Source organism: Fukomys damarensis, unplaced genomic scaffold (assembly GCF_012274545.1).
Source record: "Fukomys damarensis isolate Sample0158 unplaced genomic scaffold, DMR_v1.0_HiC HiC_scaffold_17, whole genome shotgun sequence".
In the NCBI taxonomy this organism is placed as follows: Eukaryota; Metazoa; Chordata; class Mammalia; order Rodentia; family Bathyergidae; genus Fukomys; species Fukomys damarensis.
Window position 1 is genome coordinate 23,165,951 of NW_022900929.1, and position 15,744 is coordinate 23,181,694.

General features: G+C 44.4%; 1 protein-coding gene across 9 annotated transcripts in view; it reads right to left on the bottom strand.

Annotated features, from left to right (window-relative positions):
• The window catches only part of Caln1 (calneuron 1), a 531,563-nt gene that overhangs the window by 268,613 nt on the left and 247,206 nt on the right, over window positions 1-15,744 (bottom strand). For all 9 annotated transcript variants that reach the window (XM_010625017.2, XM_033764903.1, XM_033764904.1 and 6 more), the window contains one exon: window positions 9,038-9,181. In XM_010625017.2, coding sequence (XP_010623319.1) covers window positions 9,038-9,181 — 144 coding nt within the window. The remainder of the gene's footprint in view (window positions 1-9,037; window positions 9,182-15,744) is intronic.

The window sequence follows — 15,744 nt, forward strand, 5'->3', positions numbered from 1 at the left end:
TTTTTTTTTTTTTTTTTTTTTTTTTTTTTTTTTTGCTGATGATAATATTGGTAAAGGTATTCCGAGACAGACAAACTCATACTTTCCTTTTGGCAAACTTTTCTTGAGAAAAATGTTATTTATGTATCAAGCATTATAGCAGATGCCTATCTTTCACATAGTCACTTTCAGGAATCTAAAATGCTTTCATGGAGATATAGTCATGGTATCAGGGGGAAAGGAACTTTGTAAGTGAGAGCCGAAGGTTAATGTACTTCTTTCTAATCATGAATGAAGGGTTGCTTTCCTTCCCAGTGGAAAAGGAGATACCAGTATCTATGGTCTGCAGCAGCATCCTAATTAATTAAATGTCATCTGTGATTTCTTGGGATGAAATAATTTTGGATAGCAAGGTTTTGGAAGACCCAATGGCTCCAACATCTGGACCTTAACACAGCAATGTCAGCTACAAGGACAGTGGAGCAGGATTGCTGCTTCTGAATACCTCTGAAAAAAACAAACTCGGACCTTTGAATTCTCAATCTGAGTCACAGCTGGAAAACCTGGGTCAGTCCATGGTACCCCTAAAATAATCACCTGTTGTTTTCTAACTGCAGGGAAGATCCTAAATTCATCTACATGGTCTGTGGAATTATAAAACTGACATCACTGATTCATCGAGTCTCTTACCTAAAATTTAGGGCCCTGATTGGGAAGGAGTGGGAGTAGAAACTTAAAATGGGGACTTCTGGGTGGATTCTGAAAAACAAACTTCCAGGTCTCCCTGATGTCTTCTCGGAGAGTTTCCTGATGTCAGAGAGACCATTGGAACTTGAAGACTGCACACACCTTGGAAAGGGGTTACTGTTTCTTCGAGGTTTATTGCCAAAAAGTTCCACTGCCTCTAAATGCATGACTAGAGTCAGTTCAGCATATCTGAGAGGGTCTATACCAGTGATGGCAAAGCTTGTAAAGCTTTCAATGATGCAAACTGCCCCCTGAAGCATGGATGCCATAGGTTCACCACCACTAGTATTCCAAGTCTGATGTGGGAAGCACAGAGTTGCAGGATTTTGTCAAAGTTTATCCCTATAAACCTGGGGAACAGGTGTCAACACACACTCCAAGATATTAAACCAAGGAAGACAAAATATAACACTGGGTTACTCTTATTGAAATAGGAGCAGATTCCAGAAATTGTTTTTAATATATTGGCTTGAGTAGCTACCTGGAAGACACAGAGACAGTGTCTTCAGCTCACAGGCTCTGCTCCCATACAAGGATAATCTGGAAAGTGGCTTGAACCTTTCACCCAACCAAAAGTGACCTTATTTCTAAGAGATTATTTAGAAGAGCTGTTGGCTCAGCATTCACATGTAGATTTGAAATACTAAAGTATTCACAAGTTGGATGTGTGTGTTCTGTCCAGTCACTGCCTCATCTAAGCAACCTATGTCTATGAAAATAACAGCAAGAATAATACATCGATAAGATAAATGATTTAGAACTGATGGTGAGGTAGTACGCACTTGTATTCCCAGCACTTCCAGAGGCTGAGGCAGGAGCATCCCAAGTTTGAGCCCAGCCTGGGCAATTAGTGACCTAGCAAGACCCTGTCTCAAAATAAAAAATTTTAAAAGGTAGACCAAGGATGAAGCTTAGTATGAAGGTTCTAGGTTCAATCCCTGATATCATAAAAAATATTTTTTAATTAGAAAATGACTCAAGGTTAAGAGCTTAGATTCACATGACTGAAGCAAATTACTTAAAACCTCCATATTTCTTTTTTATCACCTGTGAAATGAGAATCATAATATTTAGCATCACCTTGCAAGGACTGAAGTCAGTAATAAAGTGCAGAGAACAGCATTTGGCCCACAATGAAGAAGACTTCATAATCATCAGCTAGCAGTGCTATGATTCCGCTGCACTGCTGGGCTGGTGAGCCTTACGCAAGTAAGGATTGTTGTTATTATTGATTAGTCCCAGTTAAACTCAACCACAGAAGAACTGAAGCTCATCAGTAGTGATTTGCCAACATGGAATGAAATATGAGATCATTTCAAGAGCCCTTTGCCTTTTACTGTACCTTACCCACACCCGTGGCCTTAGGAACTACTTCCTTTTCCAAGTTACAGATCTCAAGCATGGGGTGGCTGCAAGAGATTAGAGGGTGAGTGTCTTCGCTCCACAGAAGAGATCCTCAAAGGAGAAAACCTGGTTTGCGCCCTGCATCTCAAAGTGCACTCTGGACTGGGCTCTCAAATGTTCTTGTGTATACGAGGCACCTACAGATCATGTGGCAAGAAAAACTGCTCAGCAAGTAGAGGCAGGCCTGAGACCAACCATTTTTTTTTCTGTTTCTTAGAGCCAGGGTCTCACTATGTAGCCCAAGCTGGCCTTGAAGTGGGGGCAAGCCTCCTAACTCAGCCTGGGATTTCCAATAGGCACTACCATAAATTGCAGGCGATATTGAGGCTAGGGTCCCTGGACCATGCCTGGAACCTCCTGCTTTCAGGCAAAGCAATCGACCCACTGAGGATGGTCTATTTCATTCATCAAGCCCCACTGGAAAATCTTCTCACCAGCTTTCAGCAGCCATTAACCTCCCTCTCAGACCTTCTTGCTCATACAAATGTCCACAGATGATGATTTCTCTTTAGATAAACATTTTTCTTCTAACCAAAGGCCCTCTCATTACATCAATGGACATATAGCTGCCAGAGAACTTGATATGGCTGTTAAGATATACAACTCCTGGGCCATGGGTTTAGCTCAGTGGTGCCATCACCTGCATTGCAAGTGCAAAGACTGGAGTTTGATCCCTGGTACAAAAAAAAAAAAAAAAAAAAAAAAAATTTTTTAAAAAAAAAAAAAAAAAAAAAAGCCAAAAGCAAAAGTACAACTCCTGGGAATTATGACTGAATTTTAAAAACTATGCCAAGTGCATACTTTGGGGGTTCCTGACATGCCCTCATGTCTGTGAACCTCTACTTCCACCTATCATCAAGGGTTGCCCTTCATGCATCTGGGTGAGCATTTTCCCTTGCCCACAGGAAGAAGAGTGTATTCTACCTCACAAAGTAGTATCTATATCTTGCTCTATCTGAATACCACAGGCTGGGTAATTTATAGAAAACAAGGGTTTGTCTGGCTCAGGGTTCTGGATGCTGGAAAGTCCAACAGAAGGTGCATTTGCTCACCACTTATGGAGGACACAGCTGCTTGGTAACATGCAGAGGGCATCACAGGTAGAAACAACAAGCACCTCACTTCTAACAAGGCCACTTCCCTGGGCACCCATTAATCCATGAATGGATTAATCCACTCTTGAGGACAGAGCCCTCATGACCCAATCACATTCTGATGCCCTACCTCTTAGCATAAGTAATGTGTGAACCTGGAGATGAACTTTGCAATACATGAATCATTGGGAATATATTCTAACCCCAGCATGGAATGCATGTGAGCTCTTGAACATTCAAACCAGTTGCCTGAAGGTGAAGTAGACATGAGCATCCCTTGGAATTGAGTGTATACCTTTCTTGTCTTCTAGATCACAGATGGAAACAGAAGCTATATGAATATGACTCAGCAGAGAATGAATGTCTTTGACGAACAGGTAACTGAAAGAGGGCTTGCATGTATTCCCAGCTACCCTTCATGTGACTCCAACATGACTGTGTTCTTACATAGCTCAGTGGCTGGCCTCAAAATGAACCCAAAATGAATTTGCCAACTCTAAAAACAAGAAGGTTCACACATGACACCAGATAAATCCTTTTTAAATTGAACCGAACTGAATCAAATTCACCATCTAGGCAATGGTGACCCTAAAAAAGAAACAAGAAAAAAAAGCTACAAATGTACTAAGAGATGAGAATGAATTTCCAAATTCCAACCACTTGGTTAGAATGGTGTCAGATTTGGCAACTCTGGGGAGCAGGAGAGGAGTCGGGGAAGAAGGAAAGGTCTGCCCTTGTTTGAAAAAGGAACTTTTGTTGTCTAAGCACAGGAGAAATGAGGACCACTTGGAAGAGTGGAAGGTTACATTAGGACCCAGGAGTGGGGCAGATTGCTGAGAACACCTCCTGGTTTGGTTCTTTCAGGAAACGATTTGCAAAGCTAGCTGGATGCACTCCAGAAGACCAAAGTGGTGTGGTTATGGAAACCACCAGAAATGCAGAACGTGCTCACAAGTATCTCTTGGGTCTTGAAAAAAATGCCCAGCCCTTATCCCCAGTGAAGGATACTGGTAACACAGAGCCCCAGCCAGCAGCTGTTGTGGCGACACAGAGCTGAAAGCAACAAAGGAGACTTGGGAGAGCCTATGGTGACCCCCAAGCAGCCATGCCCAACCTGATTCTATAAAAGAATTCAGAGATGCAATTCCTGGTTGCAGAGGTCAGGGTGCTGGTCTTCAAAGTCTGAAGTGCCTGGGGGAAAGGGATGCTGGCTTCCTGACTCAAGGTGATGGGGAGGTTCTGTGAAAAGCATTCAGGAAAGGCAAATCTTGGTCCTCTCCAGCCACCTTAGCTGCAGAATACTATCAAAAGAGAAACAGGATAGGGGGCACAGGAAGTGTGGAAATGAGTCCAAGTTCCAGGAAAGAACTTTTGCAGTCATGGGTGAAAGAGGAAGAACTAACTAAGCATTGGGTAGAAGTTGAGAGTTTTTATTTAACTCTTGAGTAGCTCAACACACACACACACACACACACACACACACACAGTCTCTCTCTCTCTCTCTCTCTCTCTCTCTCTCTCTCTCTCTCTCTCAGAGCCAACTGGCTGCCGCCCAGGAGAGTAATCCCAGCCCCTCCAGCCTGCCTTCATTCTGTCCTCTGGAACTGTCTGGTTGGCTCATGTCTAGGAAATCCAGGCGCGCTCACTAATCCAAGGAGGCTACTGTTACATGTGCAGCCGGTGAGGCACCCCGTCCCCAGAAGCCATCTAATGAAAACCTTATGTTGTGGCTTGGTGCATACTGACAGATCAAGCTGATTCCAGCTGGGCCTGATTTCCAAGGTGAGACCTCACAGTCGAGACCCCCGGAAGAGAAGGTCAGTGTGGGGGCCAGACCTGCTCCTAATCATGGCCACCTGGGATAGAGCCAGTGGGGCCACCTCTCCTGTGACCCCCAGATGCCAGAGTCTGTGGACCAGCAGATACAGTCATCTTTTCATCTTATGCTAAGAATCCCAAGCTTGGCCCTCAACACTCCTTTTTGTTGTCTTCTTCTCTTTCTTCTTTTGGCATTGTCCCCATAAAAATATCTGCCATTCCACATGTTCCACACCAAAGAGAAACTTGATTAGGCAGGACCAAGTCTCTGTGGAGGATCCCCAGTTACTGAAGGCAGGAAGAAAGGAAGGAAGGGTATAATTAGATGCTTTTGTTTTTTAACAGAACAGCTCAAAGGCCCCATTAAGAGAAGGACACTGAAACAGTCACTCCATCCATCCCAGAGCCCAATACCCCAGAAATGTCCCTTCCTGGCATCATTAACAAAACCTTTAAAAGAATCACATTTCAACCTCAGACTGGGTGTTTTTCGCTTGGCTCTTTTCACACTTAGGCATTTAATAAATTGTATAGGCAATTCCTTTCTGCCGACATTGTTCTACTATTTTCTTATATTTGGTGCTAAATCTTTTATACATAACAAAACAAAACTTCATTTTAAAGCCATGCTTTAAAAGTAAATAAATGTGGTTTTCACCTGTTGGGTCACTGTGAAATAGTGAGTGACTTGGGTTTTGTTCAAGGAATTACTAGAAACTCTTGATGAGATTTGCTTAGAAGTTCTGCCTTCAGCCTCAGCAACTGGGTAAGAGAAGTTGCAAATACATTGGTGAAACTTGAAACCTCTTACACAATGCCCCAGAAGGAGCTTCTGTGCCTGAGTACCAATGGGGTCCTTGAAGCGCTTTGCCACAACAGGTCCCAAGTGAAATCAGGATTTCTAGGAACACAAAAATTCTCCATGAGCTGGGGTCCACAGCTAATACAGTAGTGACTGCTTACTCATGCTTTCGCTTTTCATAGGTTCCGTTATCATGGTCCAAAATGTATGAAATAAAATTCTAGAAATACACAGTTCCTAAGTTTTGTATCATGTACCATTCTGAGCAATGGGATGAAATCTTGCGCCACCTCACTCCATCCTGCCCAGGACACAAACCATCCTTCCGTCCAAGGTCTCCAAGTTGTATATGCTTCCTGCATGTACAGAAGCCATCGTAGCTAAAAGATGAATCTCATGGGATAAGGGCGCAAGGACCTTTATTTTACTATTTGTGATTGTTGTTAATATTGTACCGTGCCTAATTCATAAACTAAGCTTTGTCATAGGCATAGATGTGTAGGAAAAACACAGTACGTTTAGGTTTTGGCATTATCTGGTTTCAGTTACCCATGGAATCTTAGAATGTACTCCCATGGATAAGGGGGACTACCGCTGCTATGGAAGTACAAAGAGCGAGGACAGACTTTGCTGAAGACCCTTCAATTTTAGCAGAATAACTTACCCACAATAGCCCAGCTCGTGTTAAAATTGCTAATTAATTCCATTATCATTTAGTCCACCTGACTAGGTTTTATTGTAAGCATTGGATGAGGAGAACCAAAAGCACAAAACCTTCCTTAGTTCCACAAGCAGAGGTATGGGTTGATTAATTTTTATTATTTTAAAGAGGTAACAGTTTTTGCAAATGTGCCCCAGAAATAATGATGAAAGTCAATGAAAGAGAAGTTGTGCTATATAAAATATGTACTTTGTGCCAGCTTTTTGGAAATATCTCAAACATACAGGCAAGGTCACATCAGGCCTGCAAAGGCCTGGTGAGTCTGAATCACAGTTGTGAGGACAAGCCGGGCTGCTCACACAATGAATACCCGACAAAGCATCTCCATCCTCGACCAGAAAATAAATGTCCACAGCTGCACTTGGGGTTGGCCCTGAAGTTCGTCCACCTTATTAAGCATCATCCCACCAAGTCCAGCAAGATAACAGGAGAAAGCCATGCTCTTGCAACTGTGAGTCAAACGAATGTGTCCCCACCATGCAATCGTTTTTTGACATTTTTTACTATTTATTTTTAATTTTTAGTTTTAAATAGGGACTTTAAAACACTGTTATGGCTTATATCTAGACGTCCCCCCAAACCTTCCTGTACTCATAGGTGGGGCTTTTCAGAGGTGGCTATATCTAGGGTGTAGGGATGTGGATGAGGCTGTGTGATGATCAGATTAGTCTACCCATTGCTTTACATTGCTCTGGGTGTAGATGATGGGACGTGCCACCCTGAGTATGGGTGTGGCACCATCCAGCAGGCTTGTAGTCTGGATGGGATCTAAAGGGATACAAAGAAGGGAGGTTTGCTGATGCTGCTTTACTTTGCTGTCTCCTGCCTGCCCTGCCATGGACTGCTTCTCCTCTGTGATACCCCTCTGCCATACCACCCTGCCTCAGAGCCAGCCAACTACTGACTGAAACCTCAAACAACCGTGAGCCAAAGAAAACCTTTCTCCTTTAACTTTGGGTGTTGAGTATGTTGTCTCAGCGAGAAGAAAAAGAAACTAAGACAAACACCTTCCCTAAGAATTGAAACGCCAGAAAGGTGGTCCACCAACTTGACACTACTAGAGAAAGCTAAGCTGAGTAGCATCTCCTGCAGACAGTGTGGTACCCAAAATAAAAACAAGTGCCACATTTTGTAAGACTTTGTAGTGTTTCAGTCACTTTCCTTGTCACTGGGACAAAATACCTGACACCCACAATTTAAAGGAGGAGAGGTTTATTCTGATTCACATTTAGAATCCACAGGCACCTGGCTCCAAGGCAAAAACAGTATGGTAGAAGGGTCTACAGGAGGAAAGCAGCTCATGCATGGCAAAGTGGCCAGGAAGCAGAGAGCAAAGGGGGGAGCTAGGGAGGGAGACAGACCCTTCCAGATCACATCCCCAGCTCCCCACCTCGAACTAGGCCTCACCTTCCAGCAGCAAGTCAGCTACAGTCACCTTCCAAAATCTCCACCTCTGAGCAGATGAGTCTTTTGGAAGATATTTCATATCTAAACCATAATAGGTAGCTTGCCACACATTTGTACTCACTCGATCCCCATAGCAACTCTGTGACAATCAAGACAGGCATTGCTCTCCCAGTCTGGGAGAGGAGGAAACCAAGTGAAAGGCTAGAGCTCCAGGCTTCTGGTCTAAGTTACATGCTGGTTCCCCTCTTTCCAAAGACCTCTTTCAAAGTTCCCTTCCTCCAGGAAGCTTTCCCTGACCACCCTCAGGCCAATCAAGGTCTTTTGCAAACAGTGACACCATTTGCCCTAGTGAGGTCGTATGCATGGCAGGACAGACAGAAGAGGAGCCACTATGTCCTCACCACAGAATATGATTTGGGCATACAAAGAAAGCACTGACCCATGCTACAACATGAGTGAGTCCTGAAAACGCTATGCTACATCAGGTAATAGCCACATACTGTATATTTCCATTTATATCAAATGTCCAGGGGAGGCAGCTCTATGGAGACAGAAAGGGGATTCATGGTCAGCTGGGAATAGGGGGACAGAGTGATGAGAGGCTACAGAGCGATTGGGAGCTGACAGCTCGGAGGTGCATGGTTTCCTTCTGTCTGCACTAATAGAAATGTTCCAAAATCAGTTCTGCCATTAGTTGCACAAACCTGCTACTATGCTAAAAGCCAATCAGTTATATACTTTAAATGAGTGATTTTTATGGTATGTGAATTCTATTTCAGTAAGGTGCTTTTTTCAAAAGGAAGGAAAAAAGGGGGCACTAACTGCTCCCCAGCCAGACCTCCTTCAATCCATTCCTCTGACAGCCTGAAACCACCTCTGCAAACCCCTAGAGCTCCATGGAATGCACTTGGTAAAACCCTGATGCAATCCAAGTTTCCACTGCTAAAATGCAAACTGAGACATGGCCCCACATCTCTTGACCCAAGGCCCGAGGCCCCACATAGGCACGGGTCTCAGGGAAGAAAGGGAGCTCAGCTCTGCAGAGGCACAGCCTCAGGCTCTTACCGTCCATGTCCAGGCGCTGCATGATGATGGCCAGCTCCACCTCGCTCGGCATGTACCCCAGAGAGCGCATGGCCATGCCCAGCTCCTGCTTGGAGATGAAGCCATTACCGTCTCGGTCCAGAACTCGAAAGGCCTCCCGGATTTCTACAAGGAAAAGGCAAAGTCCAGTGGTCACGTGGCTGGCTTCATGACATTGAAATGACTGGTGACTATCTCTTAACTTCACTGCTTTACAATTATGATATATTAAACCCATCAAGCCAAGCACGGTGGTGCATGCTGCCTGTAATCCCAGCTGCTTAGGAGCTTGAGGCAGGAGGATCATGAGTATGTCGCCAGCCCGGGCAACTTAGCAAGATTCTATCTCAAAATTAAATTTTTTAAGTACTGGGGATATAGCTCATGGTAGAGTGATAGCCTAGTAGGTGAAAGGCTGTGGGTTCAATCCTTACTACTATGAGACAAAACAGAACCCTCTAGTCAGATAAAAGAAAGGCAAAAAGAAGAACAAAAAAAGAAAAGGAAAAAGGAAATGTGAACAGGCATAGTGATACACACTTGTAATCCTGGCATTCTGGGAGGCTGAGGCAGGAGGATTGTGAATTCAAGCCTACCATGGGAAAATTAGCAAATTAGTAAGACCTTGTCTCAAAAGTAAAGAAATAAAATGGCTAAGGAAATAGCTCAGTGTGACAGCCCTGTTTCTACTCCTAGTACCACAAAATAAAAAGAAAAGGAAGAGAAAGGAAGGGAGAGGAAGAAAGGAGAGGAAAGAAAAAGAGAAAGAGGAAAAGAAAACGGAATGGAGCAGGCACAGATAGTCAGAGGGCCCAGCAGAGTCCCATGGCCAAGGACACTGTCTAAGCGAGGCTGGCTAGGGCTTTGGAGAAGACTGCCTCTTGGGTCCAAGGAGGAAAGGAGAATGAGATCCCCCATTTGAAGACATATTTCAGGTCCCTGCTGCTACAGAAAGCTTTTTCCAACCTCAAAAGAGGATAGGAGTTAAGTATCCTGCTGTTTTTTATTTCAGTCCTCTAATTTACAGTTGCTTTATGGCTCTAAACAATCTCGGATCAATAACAGTGTCATGAAAGCTCAAAAGCACTCTTTAATCACTTTCTCTGAGCCTGGCAGAGAGCTTGACTTTGCTATCAAGAAGGTCTATTGCTCGTGGCAGGTGATCCCCACCTCTCACCCCCTACCAGAGCTGCTCTGAATTCACCTGAGTCCCTACCTCCAGGGACTCTGCGGCATTAGTCCTGGGCTGGTGGAGCATTTCTTACCCCATCACACCCCAGTGAGACCCAGCATGGGGAACTAAGATCACAGTTTGAAGATGAGAGGTTCCTACACCACATCGCACCACACCAGCCCTGTGGCAGCCTTAACATCTCTCCAATTCACCCATATACAGCAGCTGTCAGTATTCACCATGGTTGTCAGCAGGCACTGACTGCCTGTTATGTATCACCAGGAGCGTAGTATTAAGTGCCACTGGGAAATAAAGATGATCCAACAGGCACCCTGAGTCTCTTCCTCGGCTCTGTACTCTAATCAGTACTGTAAAGAAGCACGGGGAAACTTGCTTTCCCTCTTCAAACTAGTATAAGACACTTGACACCCAACCCATTTACTTCGTACCTTGCTAAAAACTGACTTGTGTTCCTAGCAGGTATCCTGACCAACCCTTTCCCACACAAGTTTTGTCTTTTCCTCTTTGTATTAGTATCTTAGGCCAGGAGTGGCAAATTACCACAAAGCTAGTGTCATGGAACAAGAGAAATTAATTCTTTTGAAATCATCATTAGATCAGAATCAAGGTGTGGGGAAGTGTGTGCTCCCTAGTGGCTAAAGGAGGACTCCATTCTCTGCTTCTGGTTTCTGGCGGCTGCCAGCAGTCCTTGACTTGTGGCCAGATCACTTCCAGATCTGCCTTCTGTAATCTTCTGTCCATAATCTCCCTTTGTCTCTCTCTCACATGAACATTTGCATTTAGGAACCACCAATACAATCCAAGATAATCTCTGCATCTCAAAATCCTTTAATTAATGACATTTTCAAAGACCTCTTTCCAAAGCAGTATTTATAAATTTCAGGGATTAGAACCTGATAGTTTTGGGGGCTGTTTCCAATTATATTCAACATTTTCACTGAAACAACTTCTCTTCCTCTTTCCCTACCAAAATCATGGCCATTATTCAAGACCAAGCCAGGACCTTGTATTCCACAAAAATGTCTTCACTCACAATAGCCATGTTATAGCCCTTTTTAATGACAGTAGAGCAGATCATTCATCACTTTCACAGGATCTCTCACATGCCCCATTTAAAAATAAATGCCACAACTGGTGTAGAAACTGAAGGGTCAGTTCCTCATATCCTCTCTCCATCTTTAATGCCCCACAGGCTGCAGGAGCTGCTAGACAGAGAGCTGTCTAATGGATGCTAAGTCTGAAAAGATAAGGACCACACATTAGTAGTAAATGTTTCACCAATTATCAATACTAATTCAGCACGCTGAATGCTTTCAGTGAATGCATGAGGGTTCCAGCAGAGAGAAGACCAGTCTACAAGGTTGGATCCAGGCTCCTGGCCAGGCGTAATAGCTAATTAGGTCCACAGCCAAACCCAAAGGCTTCGGTTTGTTCATGCGTAAAATGAGCTGGGTTGGCTTCGAGGATCCCTAAGGTCCTACCAGCCCTCCTTGCTGTGGATCTGCGGACATCATTAAAGTGCTTTAAAAAGAAGAACAGGAAGTCTGTGTTCTCTTACGTACCCTATTAATCTCCTGTTCAAACCATCCCCTCTTTCTTTTCACGGATCGAAAAAAAAGCCAAATTTGAGTCTAGTTACAAGTTCTGAATCAAGAAGTATGTTGGCATTTTTAAGTTCTTCTCATCAATAAATGTGCCCAAGATTCCCTAAAGCAGCCATATGTTTTCATACCCATTCCTAGATGTCCCAGAAATAGCTTAGAGCCACTGCTCAGCTGGAGGTCATGGCACACAGCGCCCTGGGACACTGCAGGGGACAGGACAATCTCATCCATCCTTATTCCTAGATCCCCCGTCACCAAGGATGAGAGGATTCAGAGGCAGGACCTCTCTCCTGCAGGGCCATGAGGCTGCCCCATGACCAGGGCCAAGTTTTCCCTTCAGCCTCTATTTAGTTTCTGCATCTGAAAAATGGGCTAAGTTTGATCGCTTTCTGGCCTCTATAGTACGTTTTTTCTGGGGGGTCATGCACAGGAGAAAAGGACAGGACATTTCTGCTGGGGTCATAGATAGCCAGCTGCTGGCTGAGCCCTGCCTATCCTTCTCTAAAGCCTCCTTTCCAAGTCATCATTCCACATCGGATTCTTCTGACTCAACCCTGAACTGCCTGGACTGTTGATAGCACCTGCACAATGGTTCTCTTCTTGTTGACAGGGCCTAGCCTTGTCACTGTGTCTCTCTGCATGCTCCAGATCTCACTGTGAATTTCACCCTGCATCTTCACACTGCGTGCCCTAGAGGGATCAGGCTGCAGGTATTGGAGAGCTTGGCCTAGAAATGAGGCCCCTGGCTACTTACTGTGCCTCCCACCTCCCTCCCTTCACTGTCTAGGCTACTGTCAGACTTGCTTTACCTTTAGTTTCTGAACCTGGCAAGCCAAAGATGGGGTAGGGAAGAGGAGATCACTACAGGACTGCCAGCTGGGAAGGGCCCTATTTACAAGACCTACCATGGTCATGGCTTGCTTTGTCTGCAGGATGTAACCAGATGGCCTTTGCCAGCCCAGCCCGGCCCAGGGCAGGGCAGGCATATATCACATCGACCAGAGTTCTGTTTCCAGTGGGCTGCAGGTAAGTAGGTCAAAGCTGTCCTTTCTCTACAGAATACTCCTCCCTGGCTGTGCCATAGAGAAATTATGTGTGGTGTAAGTGATAAATCTGCAGAAGCAGACACTAACTTTATTTTCATTCAAAGTAGCAGAGAAGGGGGAAAAAAGCAAGGTAGAAAACCAGAAATCCATAATGGGAACCACAGGAGATCCAACCTTTCTAGAGTAAGGAAAGCCCAGGCAGACCAGAGGCTTATTAGAAGGAAATGAGTCTTGCAGTCTGGGAGAAGCATATGACGTGTGCCTCATTTTATTTTTAATAGCAGGACAGGGTGTGAGAAGTGTGCCTGTGAAACCAGCAGCAAGACCCTTCTGCCTCCGTCTGCCAGAAGCCTGCTCTGAGAAGGAGTGGGCTCTGGCCACCTTTCCACACTTGGAAAGTGAGGACCATAGATTTGGCTCTCAGGAGTGTGTGCCTTTCACTCTGGGATAAAGTCCTTTGTGCTTCAGAGTTCAGTAAGCACACTGTGCTTCTGGCCTTTCAATTTCATCTCTTTACTTCAGGCAACACACACATTCACACACACACACACACACACAAACCAGGCACTGTGTCTCGGATGCCTTGAGGGTCACGGTGTTTGTAATGGTGAGAGGAATCTGTCCAAAGGGTCACTGCTTAGAGTTTGAAAAGAGGCCGTGTGGGACACGTCCTCTGCCAGAAGGAATCCAGGAACTCCAGGAATTCTGAAGAGGTCCAGCATCAAAGTCTGCATTCCCTCAGACACCTGTGCCTCTCCCCAGAGAGGCACACAGGGTTTTGAGCTAAGCAAGGTCTTAAATAAAATGATCCTATTCTTGAGCCCAAGAGATGCCAGTAACTCTATTTCCTTAACATGCGCATCCATCTCTGGTATTATCAGCATCCACACTCAGCACCTTCTGAGAACCTGGCCTCTGCACCAGGAGGCTTCCTAAGGAAACAAACAACTCAAGCAGGAGCAACAACAAAGGCACAACTGCCAGGGCAGTGACAGACTCACTACTCCGGCATCAGACACCAGCCAGTCAATATGAGCTGGCTAATGTTCAGGCGGTGAAGAACCAGCTGAAATTTCCAGTACTAATTTGCAACCTCAGATGAGTAATGAAGAATAGTATTTCCTACCTCAATCTCCATGAGACACAAAACCCACTTGCTCTCCACAAAAGTGTATCTTTAGGAAGAATGTGTGTTTTAAGTGCATTAAGTGATGACTCTATTAACGAAAATAACACATGCTGTTGTTACACACCATTGGGAAATTGTAAAACTGGAGATAGATGAAGTTCAGCGAGGGTAGGCAACACAATGATTAAAATCCAATGCACATGTACCAGAAAATGTAAGATAAAGACCTAGGGGTCTTTATTCAGAGAAAATAATAAAGCAGGGACTGAGCCAATGATTAAAGAAATTTGGAAGGGTTTCTACCTTCTACAAGGAAGGCAAAAAATGAATGTGTGAAGATGGTTAATATGACCATTCCTCCTACAAACAGTTGCTGTTTACTTTTATATGCCAGATGCTATGCTAGAATAGATAGGAAAAGAAACTCTCCAGGCCAAGAGAAGCTAATATTCTTGTTAGAGAGACAGAGGTGACCAGAAGTCCCTAAGCGAATGACAAGTGCAATAACACAAGTCTACACTAACCCTATGAGAGTCCACGTGATGGAGACATGCACTGCAGAAAGGTTCTTGCAAGTCATGCATGAATCTTTCAAATCTGAAGCCCAAGGAAAGAGTGAAGAGAATGTGCTATGTCACGTGCGTGTCTACAATGCTGCCTGCACTCTGAGAGCTAAGGAAGGAGAAGTGTATTAGGAGAAGATTGCAAAAAGCCTTTTGAGCCTTTTTAAGGGTTGGGAAAAGATAGTCTGTACCCGCATCTGTACCACTATGTTTTTTTGTTGTTGTTTTTTATAAATAAAGTTTTATTGGAACGAAACCATGCCCATTCATTTACACATTATCTGTTTGGCTTTTCTATTGCCTACTGCTTAATGCTACACAGGTTAAAGGGAATACATGTGATATAGACTTTGGCCCACAAAGACCGAAATATTTATCCTTTGTCTTTAATAATTGAAGTTTGTCTCTTTTGATGTAGACCACAAGGAGTCCCTAGAGATTTCTTTTTTTTTTTTTAATTAAATCAGGTTTTAAACCAAAGACTCTTCCATCAGGGTGGCTAAGAGAAGAAGAACAAAAAATGAGCAGGAACACAGAGTGCGAGGGAAAGATGATGAGCTGGGAGCCAAGTCTGCAGCCTGGCAGAAGGCCCTAGGGGATGGAGACTCTTCTGAGATGGAGTAGAAGGTATCCAGCGTGGACTCTGGCAACCAAGTTTTGGAGAGAGGGATTTAAAGAAAGCACTGGGGTTTCTAGTGTATGTGATGGGGAAAGTGAGGACAGTAAGTTAGTAGAGAATAGATGGGTATGCAGGCTTTCAGAAGGGAGGAGAATGGACTTTGGGCCACACTGAGTACAGGGACCTGAGAGTCACCCAGGTGGCCACCTCAGGTGAGCAGCTGGATATACCTGGTCGTACTCTACAGACAGAAGATGCTGAAGTATGATCACAAGGAAAATGGGGTCAGAATTGTTAGCTTCTAGGTGAGGCAGGCATCTTTAAGGCAAACTACATTAACAATCCTTCAAAATATTTTTTCCTGGCCAGGCGTGGTGGCGCATGCCTATAATCCCAGCACTCTGGAGGCTGAGGCAGGAGGATTGCCATGAGTTCAAGACCAGCCTGGGCTACATAGTGAGTTCCAGGTCAGTCTCAACTATATAGTTGAGACCCTGTCTCAAAAAAACAAAACAAAACAAAAAAATAGATAA